This window comes from Tachypleus tridentatus, chromosome 10 (genome assembly GCF_004210375.1).
Source record: "Tachypleus tridentatus isolate NWPU-2018 chromosome 10, ASM421037v1, whole genome shotgun sequence".
Taxonomy (NCBI): domain Eukaryota; kingdom Metazoa; phylum Arthropoda; class Merostomata; order Xiphosura; family Limulidae; genus Tachypleus; species Tachypleus tridentatus.
Window position 1 is genome coordinate 131,045,980 of NC_134834.1, and position 15,806 is coordinate 131,061,785.

General features: G+C 33.3%; 2 protein-coding genes across 6 annotated transcripts in view; one reads left to right on the forward strand and one right to left on the reverse strand.

Moving 5' to 3' along the window:
- The window catches only part of LOC143230321 (plasma membrane ascorbate-dependent reductase CYBRD1-like), a 54,996-nt gene extending 51,705 nt beyond the window's left edge, over nt 1–3,291 (forward strand). Inside the window, exon 5 of the mRNA XM_076463651.1 lies at nt 3,155–3,291. Within this exon, the coding sequence (XP_076319766.1) occupies nt 3,155–3,188 (34 nt within the window). The 3' untranslated portion in view covers nt 3,189–3,291. The remainder of the gene's footprint in view (nt 1–3,154) is intronic.
- The window catches only part of LOC143230319 (serine/threonine-protein kinase 17B-like), a 49,971-nt gene continuing 35,869 nt past the window's right edge, over nt 1,705–15,806 (reverse strand). For all 5 annotated transcript variants that reach the window (XM_076463644.1, XM_076463647.1, XM_076463643.1 and 2 more), the window contains 6 exons: nt 13,806–14,018; nt 13,507–13,645; nt 5,842–5,968; nt 5,480–5,528; nt 4,204–4,383; nt 1,705–3,429 (listed from right to left, as the gene is read on the reverse strand). In XM_076463644.1, coding sequence (XP_076319759.1) covers nt 2,985–3,429; nt 4,204–4,383; nt 5,480–5,528; nt 5,842–5,968; nt 13,507–13,645; nt 13,806–14,018 — 1,153 coding nt within the window. In that variant the 3' untranslated portion in view covers nt 1,705–2,984. The remainder of the gene's footprint in view (nt 3,430–4,203; nt 4,384–5,479; nt 5,529–5,841; nt 5,969–13,506; nt 13,646–13,805; nt 14,019–15,806) is intronic.

Consider the following 15,806-nt stretch of genomic DNA (forward strand, 5'->3'; position numbering starts at 1 on the left):
TTTGTTCATGAGAAAATATGTACCCTGTATATTTCTGCGAGATAATTATTAAAAACCATTTATATATTAGACACTTAAATTTTACATTTAATGTTAATTATAAAAGTTTAAGCTTTGGCAATCCTTTTGATAGAGATGACAGGAGTGGCAGATGACAATTCAATATTGCCAGATTTTATTATTCTCTAACTAAAACATAAAATACATTTAATTCAGAATTATTTTAACATTTTCTATGCACCTGTTCTATATTAACAGGAGGTATATACTGTATACCAACTTAACACACAAAACAGGAGGTAGGAAAATAGTAACTTGTTATCACCACCTTAGGTCAAGAATACACTAAGAGTGAATTAAAGTAATACTACACTTACTGTGCAAATTGCAATAGTGCTACTTCCCTAAGGTAGGAGTCACATTCACGTAAAAGGATAGTTTAAAGATTTGTAAAAATTGAAAATTAATCTCCCTTTGAATGTTTACTGGTCACCAACTTCAATAACCTAGAATGCTGTGATATGTCTTCAATTCTAACTTGAAAGTGGTAAAATCAGCATATTTTAGTATTCACCCAGTGAAAAGTTTTTCTTCTCTCTGGTCAAGCAGACAATATAATGTCAGATTTTGAGCAACAGCATCCACTCACTAGTTAAAGCTCATAGTTGTATGAAAGAATGGATAACATGATGAAAACAAACGTTTTAGCTTTTAAATTACATTTGCCCATTTTACTTGCTATCCATGCTCATCTTACTGTTTTGCAACCATTTTCTTATAGCAATATCCAATACTTGCACATGAGCAACAGTTTTACTTCTGAATACCACATATCAAAAGAAAACATTTATTGGGTCTGTACACTCTCTTTGGCAGTAAATACTGAATTTCCTAACTAGATCTTTCAATGTTTATTTTACCTATTTTTCCATTATTTTCTTGTTTAGAAAACATTAAAATAAAATGGCTACTACTTTAAAATTCGACACTATTACACTTTTTCAAAACAAAACTAACCCACTAAGAAACCTGTATCATTTCAAATTTTCATTCTTGTCCATCCCACTTTTTTTCTTTTGTAGTTGGTGGGGTGGAGTAACTTTATTCAAAATAAAATTCAGAAATTTAGTTGTTTTTTTTTAATCTACAGTTAAACTACAAATGATTTTCCATTATTTTGGATTCATGTCATGTTTTGAACGAAATAATTTTTACCTACTTCTGTATCTTGATGGGTTGTCTACTAATATAGAGCTGTTGAACACATGGTCACCTATATCAATAAAACAATATACCAGTTACAAGTAAACTTCTATAAACCTATGGATTTCTCAAGTAGAATTAGTTTACATCCTTGTGAATCTAGCTATTACACTATAAAAAAGGCAATCTTTTTATTTTCACATATTTCGAAATTGTAATCTCACAGTCATCCAACCATGATATACAAGATATTGAATGAAAACGCAAACAAGGTTTCTTCCTTTAAGCCATCTTCATTTTGTATCATTTTTAATATACATTTAAAACTATACTGTTTATTTTTGTCTAATTTTAATGTGAATCTGTATCTTCACTTACGTATTTATGTAAACATAACTGTGCAATTTATTAGTGTAGGAGACCATTTTGTTACAACAAATTCTGTTAATCTATTTTATTAGAGGTGAATTAAAGTCTGACAGCTAGATAGTACAAAGAACATTTTGTTAGACATTTAACCCCAAAATTTTATTACTCAACATCATTGTACTATAGATCTATATCTATCTATGTATGTATATATATATATATATAAAACTAATAAATGCATTTGTACAGACAATATATTTACAAATCTCCACAAATTACTAAAAACTCTCAATTTTGAGGGTTAATAACTTAAGAAGAATCGGTTTAAAAAGAGTTTAACTGTATAATTACAATTCAGAAGACAGATGATGAATAAAAAAAACTAACACTAGGATAGTACAAAGTTTATTAAATGTAATGCTACAAAAAGGCCAAACATCTTCTGATCTAGTTTTCCTGCCACTAACAAATCTATATCTAATCTGAGCTCTGTAGGCTTTCTGCAAGATATGTACAAGGTATTTACATCCAATTTTCATAGTTCAGAAATGAAATTTTTTGTAAGGAAAACCAATGCATGATTCATTTCAAAGTTATTTCCATTAACATTATGAGAATGTATCACATGATTGTTAATCAACCACAATGAAACTAACACTTCATACAGTCTTATCAAACGTGACAATTTATTCAGTAATTGAAGGCTAGTAATGAAAAACTTGAAGCATAATTTAGGAAAACACAACTATTAATTAGCATATTGCATGTAAAAGTTAAAATATGTCTCACAAAACTGATCAGTTATCAAATCACAAGTAAGAGTTGAAGAACACTTTTATATCATGAAAAGTGGATACCATACTAAATGTGTATGTCCAAAGTTTACTTTATCAAGTGGATATATTAACTTATATCTCCTACTTTTTTTTAGTAGTTTGATTATCAAAGTCTTCATAGAAATAGGTTGTTCCTCTAACATTGTATAAATATATATTACAAAGCAAGTCAAAACAAAAAACTGTTTATAAATCTCAAATATCCAATACATTGGATACCTTTTTTAGGTGGAAATACTCTTGATGCTCTGACTAAGTTTATGAATATGTTTATTACTCAGATCAACCCATTAAAAAAAAAACAACTAACTTAAATCTTTACCAAGATCAACTAGCTTTGTAGAGGAAGAATCTCCAGTATCATTCATTGTTATTTATTATCATCATTTTCCAATAGATTATTCAATCCTATGGAATACCACATTCTTACACTCATCTAATTCTCATTCCCAACTGTTTCAGTGGTTTTAATTATGGTTGACTCCTTAATGCCAACACAACAATCAAAGTAAATGTGGTGAAGTTCTCAGAAAACAATGTAAATAATGTGAAATAACTGTAAGCTAATTTTATATTCTAATATACCATACTCATTCTTTCATCTGTAACGATCATACATTTGTTTAAATTATGTCCTTCAAAACCAACAACAATTTCCTCCATTTCAGCTCTGTTTTTTGTTGGGCTTAGGTTAGAAAAATAAGTGTGTGGTTTTTCAGATGCTAATGTCACTTCTTTATCAACAGTCCCATTACTCTGGTGGTGGTCCACAGGGATTAGATGCATTTGATACTGCAATTTTCCATCTACAACTCCAACACTTTCTTGGGTACGCTCAAACAAATGGACTTCTGAACCACTGGTAACTTCTTCAGCAACTTCTGCTGAAACATACAACTCAGAATTTGACTCTTTCATCAGTGGGTACCCTATTCTTGCTACATCCCTCCCAGAATTCTGTGGGCCACAAAACATCCTGATCCAAGAGTGAAGAAGGGATTCTTTAGCTGTCATTCGTTCACTGAATAACAAGACAAAACTTAGTTTTATCATAAGCAATTAAAAGATTTTTAGAAGTAAATCAATAGTGTGATCTTTAAAAACAATTAACAAAACTATAACATTAACCACTCTCTTTTTAACTTTCCATCAGTAAGTCTCTGTTCCCAGCCTTGACACAAGATGTATAGCTAATAATATATAATACTCTTATAAAGTTTATCCGAATAATTTGATTTTAAAGTATTCTAGTCAATGTATAGTTCTCAGTTTTCTATTTCTTACATGAAGCTTGCATATATAAAACTTATCCAGATAAACACACCAGATAGCTTTTGTTGTTACAGTCAAAATGAAGTTTGGGGTTTTGTGACTACATGATGGTTCTCAACCAAACAAACATTTTTTACAGCTAATCTAGTTACTTTCCATCCTATATGAAATTAGTTCTGCAAATGTCATACATACCTGTTCACATATAGTTTTAAATGTTTTAGCTTTGTTTTTTTCCTCAGAATTTATATCTTTAGCAGCTGCTTACAATGACCTTGACCATTAACTATGTGACCACTTTGAAACTGTAGCTATCATAAGAACTGATCTGGCACACAAATTTTGACACTAGTGTCTTCTTTAGAGTTTATATCTGTCATAAATTGTTCAATAATAAAGCAAAATTAAAAACAAACATACATACATACATATATTCACAGGTAAATATAGAGATGGACACAATGAGATGATTTGTTAAGAAATCATTTAAATAGCAACATTAGTTGATATACATAAAGCTTACCTTGGCTCAGTGATCAATAACCTCTGGATGAAGTCTTTGGCATCATTTGAGACACCACCAAATAATTCTTCTGGAAACTCCACATTTCGACTTGTTATGTTCCAAAAGGTTTCTTGTTTTGTTTCACCACCAAAGGGTGTATGCCCTGAGAGAAGTACGTAAGCCAGGACACCTATACTCCTAAAAAGTAAAGAATAATTCATAGTTTTATCCTACATCTAAACGTTTACTATTTTATAGAATACTGATGTATTTATCACTACAATTATAGTAGCATATTTTATCTTATAGTAAAAATAACTTTAATGAAAGGAAACAAAAGTTAATGAAACACAGTCTCCTTATCTATATCAAATAAGAGCATTTTATTATTTTTGAAAGGATCTACATTGAGACATTATCTTATGGTAACTGTTATTTACATTCTTATATTTAAATTATTATACTCCACATTAAAAAACATAAGAGAAGATAAAATCTGCTGCAATAATTCAGAAATATCTAATGACAAACAGAAATTATCTGACTCCTTAATTAAAAACATTTAAGGTAACAACCTTATTGAACCACTTTCTTAGATAATTACTTCTTAGGCTAAAACTAATTTATCTGATTAGTTTTAAAGCTCTACAACATGTTTCTTGAACTTTATAACTATCAAGCTAGATATGTTATTTTTTTCCACTTTTTTCTCCTTAAAACAATTTCTTGACTGTTCACTTTAGTGAAAAGGTACACAATAAGCTATCTGCCCTTTGTCTCTTGCAAAACACTGAATGCTAGATTTCAGTGATGTAAGTCTACAAGTGCACAACTGACCCATCAGTGGATATTTCTTTTTCAAACAACAAATATTCATTATAATAACTAAATACTTACACAAGCCCAACTGAAATGCACTTTCTGGTTAAATAACTATCACTATACTGATATGTTAATAACCTAATAAAGATGATTTTGAACATCATTACATTTAAAAACATTTCATAACTTACTTAATAATGTCAAACACATTATTTAGTTTTTATTCAACAAACTGTCTGAAAAATCACAATTTTATAAAAAGATAACGATCATATTAATCATTACTCACGTGATGTCTTGTTATCCAGAAAGCACCATAAACTCTCTCATTCTAACATCAAGTGACAAGTCATAAAGTTAATTACTTAATACAAGTAAATTTAATGTTACTTCTGTTTTTCTTTACAAACCAATATACAACAGGGTAATAAGCAATGAGCAGAAGTATCCTAAAAAATAGTTTAAAGCTCACCACATGTCTGTAGCCAAAGAAATTGGTTCATACTGAAGGATCTCTGGAGCTGAAACAAAAGAAGGAACATTATCACAATTAGCAATGATAAAATAATGTGGACTTTTACAATATCAAGTCATGATTTAATAAAAATTACCTGAGAGCAAAATTTTTTTAACGTTCCTTGTATACAAAATAATTTAAACGTTTAAGCTACTAAAACCTGGGATTTATCACTAGTGTTTTTCATCTTTTCTAAATAGAGGGAACAGTAAAGCTTCATTATGCAAACATATTCAGGTTTTCTCTGTAGTGGGAACTGTAAGTCTTCATTATGTTAAGATTTTCTCAGCAGTGAGGACTTTAAAACTTCAACGTACAAACATAATCTGGCGTTCCAAGGATCTCTCGAATTTCGCTTCCTTTGGTAATCCATCGAGAAATTCCAAAGTCACACAATTTTACATCACACTGTGGAAAGGCTTGTGTTAGAAGTAGGTTTTGTGGCTGTAAACAGACATATACAACATTATAGTAAACAAAAGGAGCGCAAATACATGAATTATTCGAAATGACTGGAAGTAATGCTATTTAACGTCACGTAACTGGCTAAAAACTTTATACATTTATACTGAAACAGATAGAAAAACACACAGATAGAGATGCGTTAATCATATAGCTATGCTGAATCCCTCTGTTCAAAATTTTGGAATATAATACACAACGTATTGGCCCCCGAAGGTGAACAAACGTTCACCTTTCGAAAGCGCTCGGGTTATTCATTTCTATCAAGACTACTCGAACCTATGTGTTTTTGTAATATCATGAATACATAACGTATAATATTGTTTGTGTTCAAGAATTAACCGTAACACTGCAAAATATTAATAAAATATTATAGTAATCTGAAGTCTCGAACTGTTTCAGTGTGTGAAAAAACAACAACAATAACGTGTATGGCAAGAGGCCCGCTTGACGTCAATTTTCATTGAACCCGTAGGTCCTCACCCTTAAGTTCGCATTCCAGAATAGGGAAACGTGCCACGTGATCCTCTTAATACGTTTCATGACTGAAAAAGAAACTAGGTCTTCATTGACTGTGTGTGTATATGGTTCTGAAAAAAAAAAAAAAAATAGGGGGGAGGGAGAAAGCAAATCTGAAAACTTCCGTCGTACTTGTTGGTGCAGTCTGTACCACGTAACGTAAACGTATAAAGTGACCTTCTTAAGGCAAGTCAGTACGCGCCAAGGTTCCTAATACTTATACAATACTGCTAGAGCCTCATAAGCATTTACACTTCTTACTCTCATACGAACCAGCCATACTAGGCCAGGGGTCACCAAACTTTTTCACATGGGGCCAGATTAGTTGGGGAATGAGAAGCGCGAGCCACATGATCATTATGTTCAATACTCATAAGCTAGAACGTAAGCTCTCTGTAAAAGACTTAACACTAAGTTCAGGATGCTACATTAGCCATGTGGGAGTAGAATGCAATACACACATATAATAAGAAAACAAACAGAAATACAACCAACATTCTTATTTACCAAAAGGTTATCAAAGGTGACATTAGCAAAAACAATTGTCACATCGCACATAGTGAGTACATATCTGAATTTCACTAAGCTGCAAAAAGTTAGCGAGATTTATGAAATTGGCGTTTGGCTTTCAAAATATCTTCAATGTTCGGTTTTGAATTGCTGCATCCAATCATTAGTATTGCTTTCAAGTGTTCATGAGTGAACCTTGATTGATGTACCGACTTCACATACTTCATTTTTTAAAATGCTTGTTCACAGACATAAGTTGTTCCGAACACTGATGCCATACCAGATGCGAACTGCTTCAGCTTTGAAAAATCATCTTCAGGTATGCAGCTGTAAAATTCAATAAGTTGCCCTCTCTGTGTTTTGCTTTCAACAAGTCATTTCCTTGCAAATCGATGACTTCCAGCTGAAGTTCCACTGGCACGTCATCAATGACACAATCAAAAGGATTCTGAAAACGGAGAATGTCACTTTCGATTTTGTTGAGATCCAAAAATCTCTCTAAAAATGCTCATTTAAATCACCAATAATCTTTTCCTGAAACTCCAGGTTGACATCTTCTGTGATTCCAGCATGAAACTCATTGAAACACTGAAAATGAGAGAGGTTTCCTCCTTCCAAACGTGCTTCAAACAATGACAGATTTCTCCAAAATCCTTTAATGATTCTATAGAGATCACAGACAAGGTTATTCTTCCCCTGAAGTTTCAAGTTCAATTAATTCATGTGGGATGTGATGTTAACCAAAAATGACAACTTTGACAACCAGGTTAGATCCGACAGAAGTGGATCGGCTCTATATTTCTCTGTAAGAAACATATCTATTTTTCTTCTCAGCTTATAAAAACGAGACAAGACTTTATCGCAGCTGAGCCACCTCACCTAGTGTGATAAGGCAAGTCACAGAAATCCGAATCAATTTCTTTAAGAAACGCCTTGAACTGGCGATGATTAAGTGCATGACCCCGAATGAATTTCACTGCAGAAATGACTGGTTTCAGTACGCAAGAAATATCTAAGTCTTTTCCATGTATGATGGAGTGTACGAACAGAGCGCTTGGGAGTTGAAGATCTTCCAACTGTTTCCTGATCAGCCCCACCAGACCCTTTTTTACTCCAGCCATGTTTTTTCCTCTGTCAACTGTTACACCTCTAAGCTGATTCCACTGAAGGTTATAGTCTTGCAAATTTTTATGCACTTCCATGAAAATGTCTTCTCCAGTTGTTCTTCCTTGCATGCTGCAAACTGATGCCAACTCTTTCATGATCTGAAAGTCCAAATTAACTCCACGAATGAACACGAGAAGTTGTGACGTACTCGAGAGATCAGTAGACTCATCCAGTGCCAGAGAATACCGTAGAAAGTTTCTAACTTTTTGGCGTATCTGTAATGCGATGTTCTCTCCAAGTTCTTCTGCTCTCCGTACAACTGAAGTTGCTGAAAGGCCGATACTTTCAAAGAAATTGGCTTTTTCAGGACACAGCTCATTTGCTGCTTCCATCATACACTCTTTGATGAAGTTGCCGTCAGTAAAAGGTTTTCCTCGCTCTGGCATCCTATGCACTATTTTAAATGTCACTCGTACAAGTTACATTTTCAGCAAACTTTCTCGTGAAGAGATTCTTTCGAGATTCAAAAACACGTTTCATGGATTCAAATTTCTCAGAACGGAACTTTCCCGAAAATTTCAAATATGTCGACAGATTTTGTTTGTTTGTTTTGGAATTTCGCACAAAGCTACTCGAGGGCTATCTGTGCTAGCCGTCCCTAATTTAGCAGTGTAAGACTAGAGGGAAGGCAGCTAGTCATCACCACCCACCGCCAACTCTTGGGCTACTCTTTTACCAACGAAAAGTGGGATTGATCGTAACATTATAACGCCCCCACGGCTGGGAGGGCGAGCATGTTTGTCGCGACTCGGACGCGAACCCGCGACCCTCAGATTACGAAGCGCACGCCTTAACGCACTAGCCCATGCCAGGCCCATGTCGATAGATGTTTTGTTTCATAGTGAGTCGAAGATTGTACTCTTTCAAAACGGCAACACTTTCGGTGCATATCACACAAGTAGCTTTCTGGTTTTTTGTTTCCACAAAGTACTTTTCTCCCCATTCTTCGTTGAAAGCACGACACTCAGAGTCCACTTTTCTTCTTTTAAAAGCAGCCATAACGATGGGTGAAATAAAACAGGATCTGAAAATGAAAAACACAGAACGCTGTGAGAAAGTATTGTACTGGTCCAAGAACGCACAAACAAAATATATTGAAACATACGTTTGCCACGACACTTACCTAAGAACGAGTTACAAAAAGCGCATAACTCGACTACTAAGAGAAATGAGCTTGCTAAAGCGGTAACCCTAGGCCGCTGAATTTACAAGACGAATCGATAGGACGAGGGTTAAGCCTGTACTTGTTTTCGAAATCCTAATGCTTTCATACATACGTGCCTCGATGTGAATAAACGGGCAGCAAGGACGAAAGAAGAATTTTCCAATTGGTTAAAAATGCGCGTGACAGCCTTGTTTCTTTTTATCATAACGTCTTGTGTTTGCCAGCTTAAAGCGAACATCGGTGTGATTTATTTTGTTATGACAGTCGGACATTTGATGAAATGTCACTTTTTATTCCCAAGCGGCGAGATGCTGGCGGGTCGGACAAAATGACCTCGAGAGCCGTATCCAGCCCGCGGGCCGTAGTTTGGTGACCGCTGCTCTAGGCTAAAATAATGACAGGTAACGCAGGAGTGGGAGCGTTTTTGATTATTAATAAAACTTTTTCAGAGATAATTGAACACGCACACACACACACACAAACACTGATATTGCAAACATGATAGAATATCATCCATTCGTTCTGGGATGTTGCTATGGCAAACTCGAGCTGCCCGAATATAAAATGAAATAAACATTAAGTATTTTTGTCAATTTGCTATGTGTACATCCAACATTTTTCATAGACATGATTCAATTTGTTTTCCATTAGCCTCGTTAGACACCAGATGTGAAACAAATATGTAAACAATCCAGTTCCTTAAAATGAACTAATGCACACCGTTTGATGAAGCAAATGGTATAGCGGACTGACCGTTATACGTTTATTTTAAGACTTACTTTGTTTCTGTGTTGTTTCTTTTCTTACATGTGACGTACATTCTTGACTGTGTATTACGCAACTTGAGAATTCTTGAAAGTGAAAAACAATATTTGTTTACGAAAACGCGCTAGATCATTATGGTAATTCTAGAAGCTCAAGTTATTTGATATAAAGACCGACACCCCGAGAGACAAATAGTATTATTAATCAGCTACAATGAGTACGCTATAAGCTTCGGAAGCTAGAATTGTGATTAACGCCTATTAATCGGAAAAACAGAATTGGACCAGGGACATTTATAAATTTCTTACATTACAAACCATTCAGTTACTTCTGACGCTATTATTTATACGTGGACATTAAATAACTATCTTGGTTAGAAGTTAACTTGTAATCGGTGTGACGCCAAACGAAGTATTGTAGATAGCTTTAGCGAGGTGTGTAACAATATCAACTCAAAATTAATTTGCTCGTCATGAACCTGGACGCACGATAAAATATTAAATTCTAGACCGGATATAAAACTCGGAATTGTTTATAAGTTTGTAAAACTCTGATATATAAACCCTCATTTGTAATAACTATTAGTAATAAACGTTATTACAAATTGTATTGTTTTCTTATTTGTATATTAAAATATATTTTGTGAGAAAGGAAATTTCGTATACTAATTTTGTTGGCAAACATATATATGATACATAAACATTTTATTAACTTCTAAATTCAAATTTCCGATTATTTGAAATAGTAATACGTTAATATACGTGACAAATCGGAGACTCGTTCTAAATAAACTATAATATGTAACAACTGCAACTCCGTACTGTATATACTTTTTTTTTTGTTCTGTTACACCTCAACTGTAGTGAATTATTAATACACCCTTGTACCATGCGTCTACAGTACAGTATGATTATTTTGTTTGCTGTTCAACCCACCACGAGTACCGAAGCCCTAAAACTGTTTGGGGACAATATGATCAAGCGATTAATTTTTATTAAAAAACCAAAAACAATGGGTACGGTATTAAAAACGTGTTCCTTACAGAAACCAGTTATTAAACATTTTTGTTTAAGTTGCTATTTTATTTACTTATTGTTTACATTTTTCGTTTGGGCCATCTTTTAAGTTTTCATTAAATCAAAAACACCGATAGATTATTTTAAATATTATTGAAATGATAGAATTTGTTTCGAATTCAACCATTGTATTTGTTAATAGAGCTAAGGTCGTCTTGTTATCAAGCGAAGATTTATACTAAAATGATACAAGAAGGCCATTAATTTCTACCAATATTACGGTTTCGGAAAGAAAACCGTAAACCAGCTAGTTAGACAAGATTTTAACAAAGCTAACAGTGGATTACGAGTCGCACGCCTTAACACGCTTGGCCAATCGAAGAAAACTCTTAAAATAATGGGCTTACATAACCTTTTAAGCCCCTTATAATAAAAAGTGGGTATATCCAAAGTTTTCATATATGTAGGAGATTCGTGAAAAAAGTATATTTGTACCAAATCTTATGTACCTTGGCCGATATATGGGAAGAGTAATTGTAAACAAAAAAGAAAAAAAACAACTATGTTCTCATTCGACATTTTGATCCCGTTATAATAATTAAAAATAAGCAAATCTACTATATTTGTTGGCAACATTTGGGGCCTGTAGAAAAGTATATTTATATCAAAACCCATCTAAATTAGTCAAAATACGGCCAAGTAATTGACCAAAATCCCAAAAATTTTGTTTGTTAAGAACTCATTTTTTCAAAAATACTCAAAATTATCAAATCCATTTCTTTTGTGTGCCAATGAATCATGAAAACTTATATTTGTGCCAATTTTAATCTTTACTGCTGTAAATATGACCGCAGAAGAACCCAAAATATACGTTTTTTGGAACTGTTTGACCTTTGATCCCATAAAATAAAATCCCTAAAATAGCCTAAAAAACAACTGAAACATATAAAGGTGTCATTCTACCAATTTCCAGCAAGTCCTCCGATGAATGAAGAAATGGTGGTTGACTGAAAAGTGTATGGAAGAAACAGCAGAAAAACAAATATTCAGTAAAATAACATTTCTCTTATATGATGAATACGTTGTCGTAAAAAAAAAAAAAAAAAAAATTCAAACCAACATTAATAGGTAACTGTCCGAGGTACATTTTCTTTCGAACATACCAAGACGACACCTAAGTAGTTTCAAAAACAACAAACTCATATACCTTAGCTCAATACTCTATTGTAATACTGTAAGCGAAAAAATAATTGAGACTTAATAAAACATTTATGCTGATATTTTACAACTTGCGAAACAGCTAATACAAAGCTGTCAAGAGATGAAAAACTTTAAATGAAAGTTGTTATGCAAAAGTGGTCTAACCTATAAATCAGAAAACTTAGTAAATAACCAAAAACTCATTTTTTTTAAAAAATCAGTAATGAATAATGGATATGCATTTTGATTTTAATCAATAGAAATCACTTTTACGTGCTATAATATAATGACAGCAAACTATTCGTTATTTCTTAACATAATTTCCTATTACTGCTATTTTTAAAAAGTTATCAGTTGTCAAGAAACCTAATAATTAAAAAGTCAAGATTAATATATATTTTTTAGAGATGTATGCAAAAAGCAATCGCCGAAACGAGTATTTTCATTCTAGTTATTAGCGATTGTTGTTGTATCACTGCAAAGTAATGGGAGAAAGGTTAGTACTTCTCAATAAAGAAATCCAGCTCTCCATCAAAATTGGCCACATTATCAATGATGACCTAAAGTTGAAGGTTACTACACGAGTGCAGTGACATTTCAACTCGTACTCTTTACTTTATGAATGTATGACAACAAATGTTAAGCATCAGCATTCTAAAGTGCTATTTATTGTGCAGAGGGTAAAACTATTTTGCGTTTTGTCATAGCTGTTTATGACCTTACCTTTGGTTAGAAAGAGTAATGTAATATTTGGCTATGTGCACTTTGGTGTCACATAGCATCATTTTGAAGAAAAGTAAATAACTGAGATAAGAAATGTATGTTTACCTACGCATGTTGTTATAGAACATCCAACAACATATTTTTATCACTTTCAAAACGTTCTATAAAAAGTATCTAACCCACACAGGTCATTTCTGCATAACTGAAATCCTCGACAGCACAGGCGTGGGTTGGTATTTCCCAATCTACAGCAGCAATCTAAGATGACTCGGTTCGTTTTCTTTTTCATAAGAAAAACTAGCATTTCTATGGTCCAAAAAATATGAATAACCGTTTTAAGGATTTTGTGGGTTAGGTCACTTTTGCATAACTTCCAAATAATTCTACATAACTCTTTTTTGTGTGTAGAAATATATTCTAGCTAGAGTCATGAAAGTGTAATAGGTTTGGCATGCCTTGATGTCTAAGTGAGCAATACAACGCTGATGTAAAAAAGCCACTCCTTCTAGGATTTGCTGCATCAAACGAGATGCCTCTGTTTCGGCTATCACTTCTTGGTCGTCCAGAACACGTTGTAACTCGCCACCTGCCGCCCTGAGAAATAACAAATATTGAATTATTTTAAGAACAACACTTAAATGTAGTTGCTATAAATTATTTTGTAAAAACTACTGATTTGTGTCATTAAAACACGCATTTAGAAGACAGATATTCTTGATATTTCTGATGCCTTGAGGTCACTGTGAATACTTACATTTCCAAAACCAGAATAACTTCAGATGATGTCTCGTAGACTTCATGAAGGTTAATAATATGCTGGCAACTTTCACTAAGTTTTAATACAAACATTTCGTGCATTATCTCATGACGAACATCTGCCGCACGACGTCGTGTTCGAATACATTTTGCAGCATACTCAACACCAGTTTCTTTGTGCTTGCAGCGACGAACAGTGGCAAATTTGCCCCTAAATTAAAACAAAAAGTGACAAATGTTATTTGTAATGTAACAACAATGCTGAAAAGTTACACATGTGAAATTTGCGCTCGATTTTTCGAAAGATGGAAATTTAAAGAGACCAGTCAAAAATGTTTTTGTTCTATGTCAAATTTTAGGGTTTATTCGATAATAACTACCACAATGGATTTATAAAATGAAAATATTAGATTTAAACTGTCCAATTAGAGACAAGTTCAGAATTTCACCTTGCAATATCTATATTCCTGGTTTCGTACCATATTCCTTGGAGGTTAAACATTTTTTCTGCCCCATTAGAAAAAGAAAAATTTATTCAAAAGTGGCTGTATTATATATACCTGCATAAAACATCATTACAATAAAATATTTCAAAACTGGAAACGTATTTATATTAACACAACAGCGTATTTGCCTGATCCGTAATGAGAATGATTACTATCTGATAAGAGGGTCATATAAATACTGGAATAACCAATATGGGTTGCAGAACATTTGCTCATAATACGAGCCTAAGAAATTGCTTTATAGATGAAGACTTTCCTCATAAAGTTATTTTTACAGACACAAAAAGTAACATACATCATTATAATAAACGATAGGTCTTGTCAAATGGCGTAACCTTTAGAAGGTGTGATGATCATCTCTACGTTTGCATAAAGCATTACTCTTGCTGACAAAATTACGTCTTGAAAATAAAAGGTTTCGTAACTTTGTTGTTTTTCTTTTCTGCAGAAGACATCTTAAAAACAAGAAGCACACAAGGCATCATACCCGTGCTGTGCCCTCCTCGGATATCAAAACCCAGTTTCAAGCACTTGGAAGCGAACCCCATAAAAGTAATTCGTTTATTTATTAATGCGTGCTTTTGTGTGGATTGCATACTTCAAAACATTAAGTTAAAATTACTTTTTCTTTTTTTAATTTGAAGCAAGTTGTAAGTGTATGCCTCCCGTCTCTGATAATTAGCAGGGTCCAGAAGGTTAGGAGTTTGACTCCGAAAATGACAGTGATCACGGTGCCCTGATAGCTAGTTTAAGAATGGCAAAATACCCTAACTGTTGGCTACAATCATTAACGACCGAGTAAAACATGCAATGCTAGTTAGTTCTGTATCTAAAGTAATTTTCGCCCACACATTTAATTTATTAAGACTATTAAAAGCAATTAAACCTAACATCATCTGTGCTAACAAGAAAAAAACAATTTATATATCCTTTAAATCAAGTAATTATCTACACTGAAGACGTTTTGTAACCAGTTTCGGTGTTATTCACCTTTGAGACCATTAGTTTGGTTTAGTCGTTTACAAACAGCATCCAAAATACCAAAAGGAAAAGAACGAAGAGGGAAATAACATTCCATTTTGAACTGCTAGGTGCAATCCATTAAAAAAACAACCAAAAAACCTTCAATTTTCTTTAACCAGAAGCTCATATGTCAAATTGAAATTGTGTAGCATCATTGTATTTCACTGAAACGTTTTCCATAAATCACAAGCAGCTGTTTGTTTGAATAGGTATTTTGTCATTGTGCGCGACCTGGAAGAGTCGGATTCTCTTCAGATCAGCTCGAGCAGGTTATTCATCCACCGCGCGCAATGAAATTTAGTTAACATGTCCAACAGTATGCAAAAATATACTATTAAAATTTAGGAACGTTTTTATGAGTGTTCACAAAATATCTTTAATACCTGAAATGCACACCTATTAAACCAAATAGCCTTCGGGTTTTCCTTCCAAGGACTTTAAAACAGATATACTTCCTAATTACACGAGAA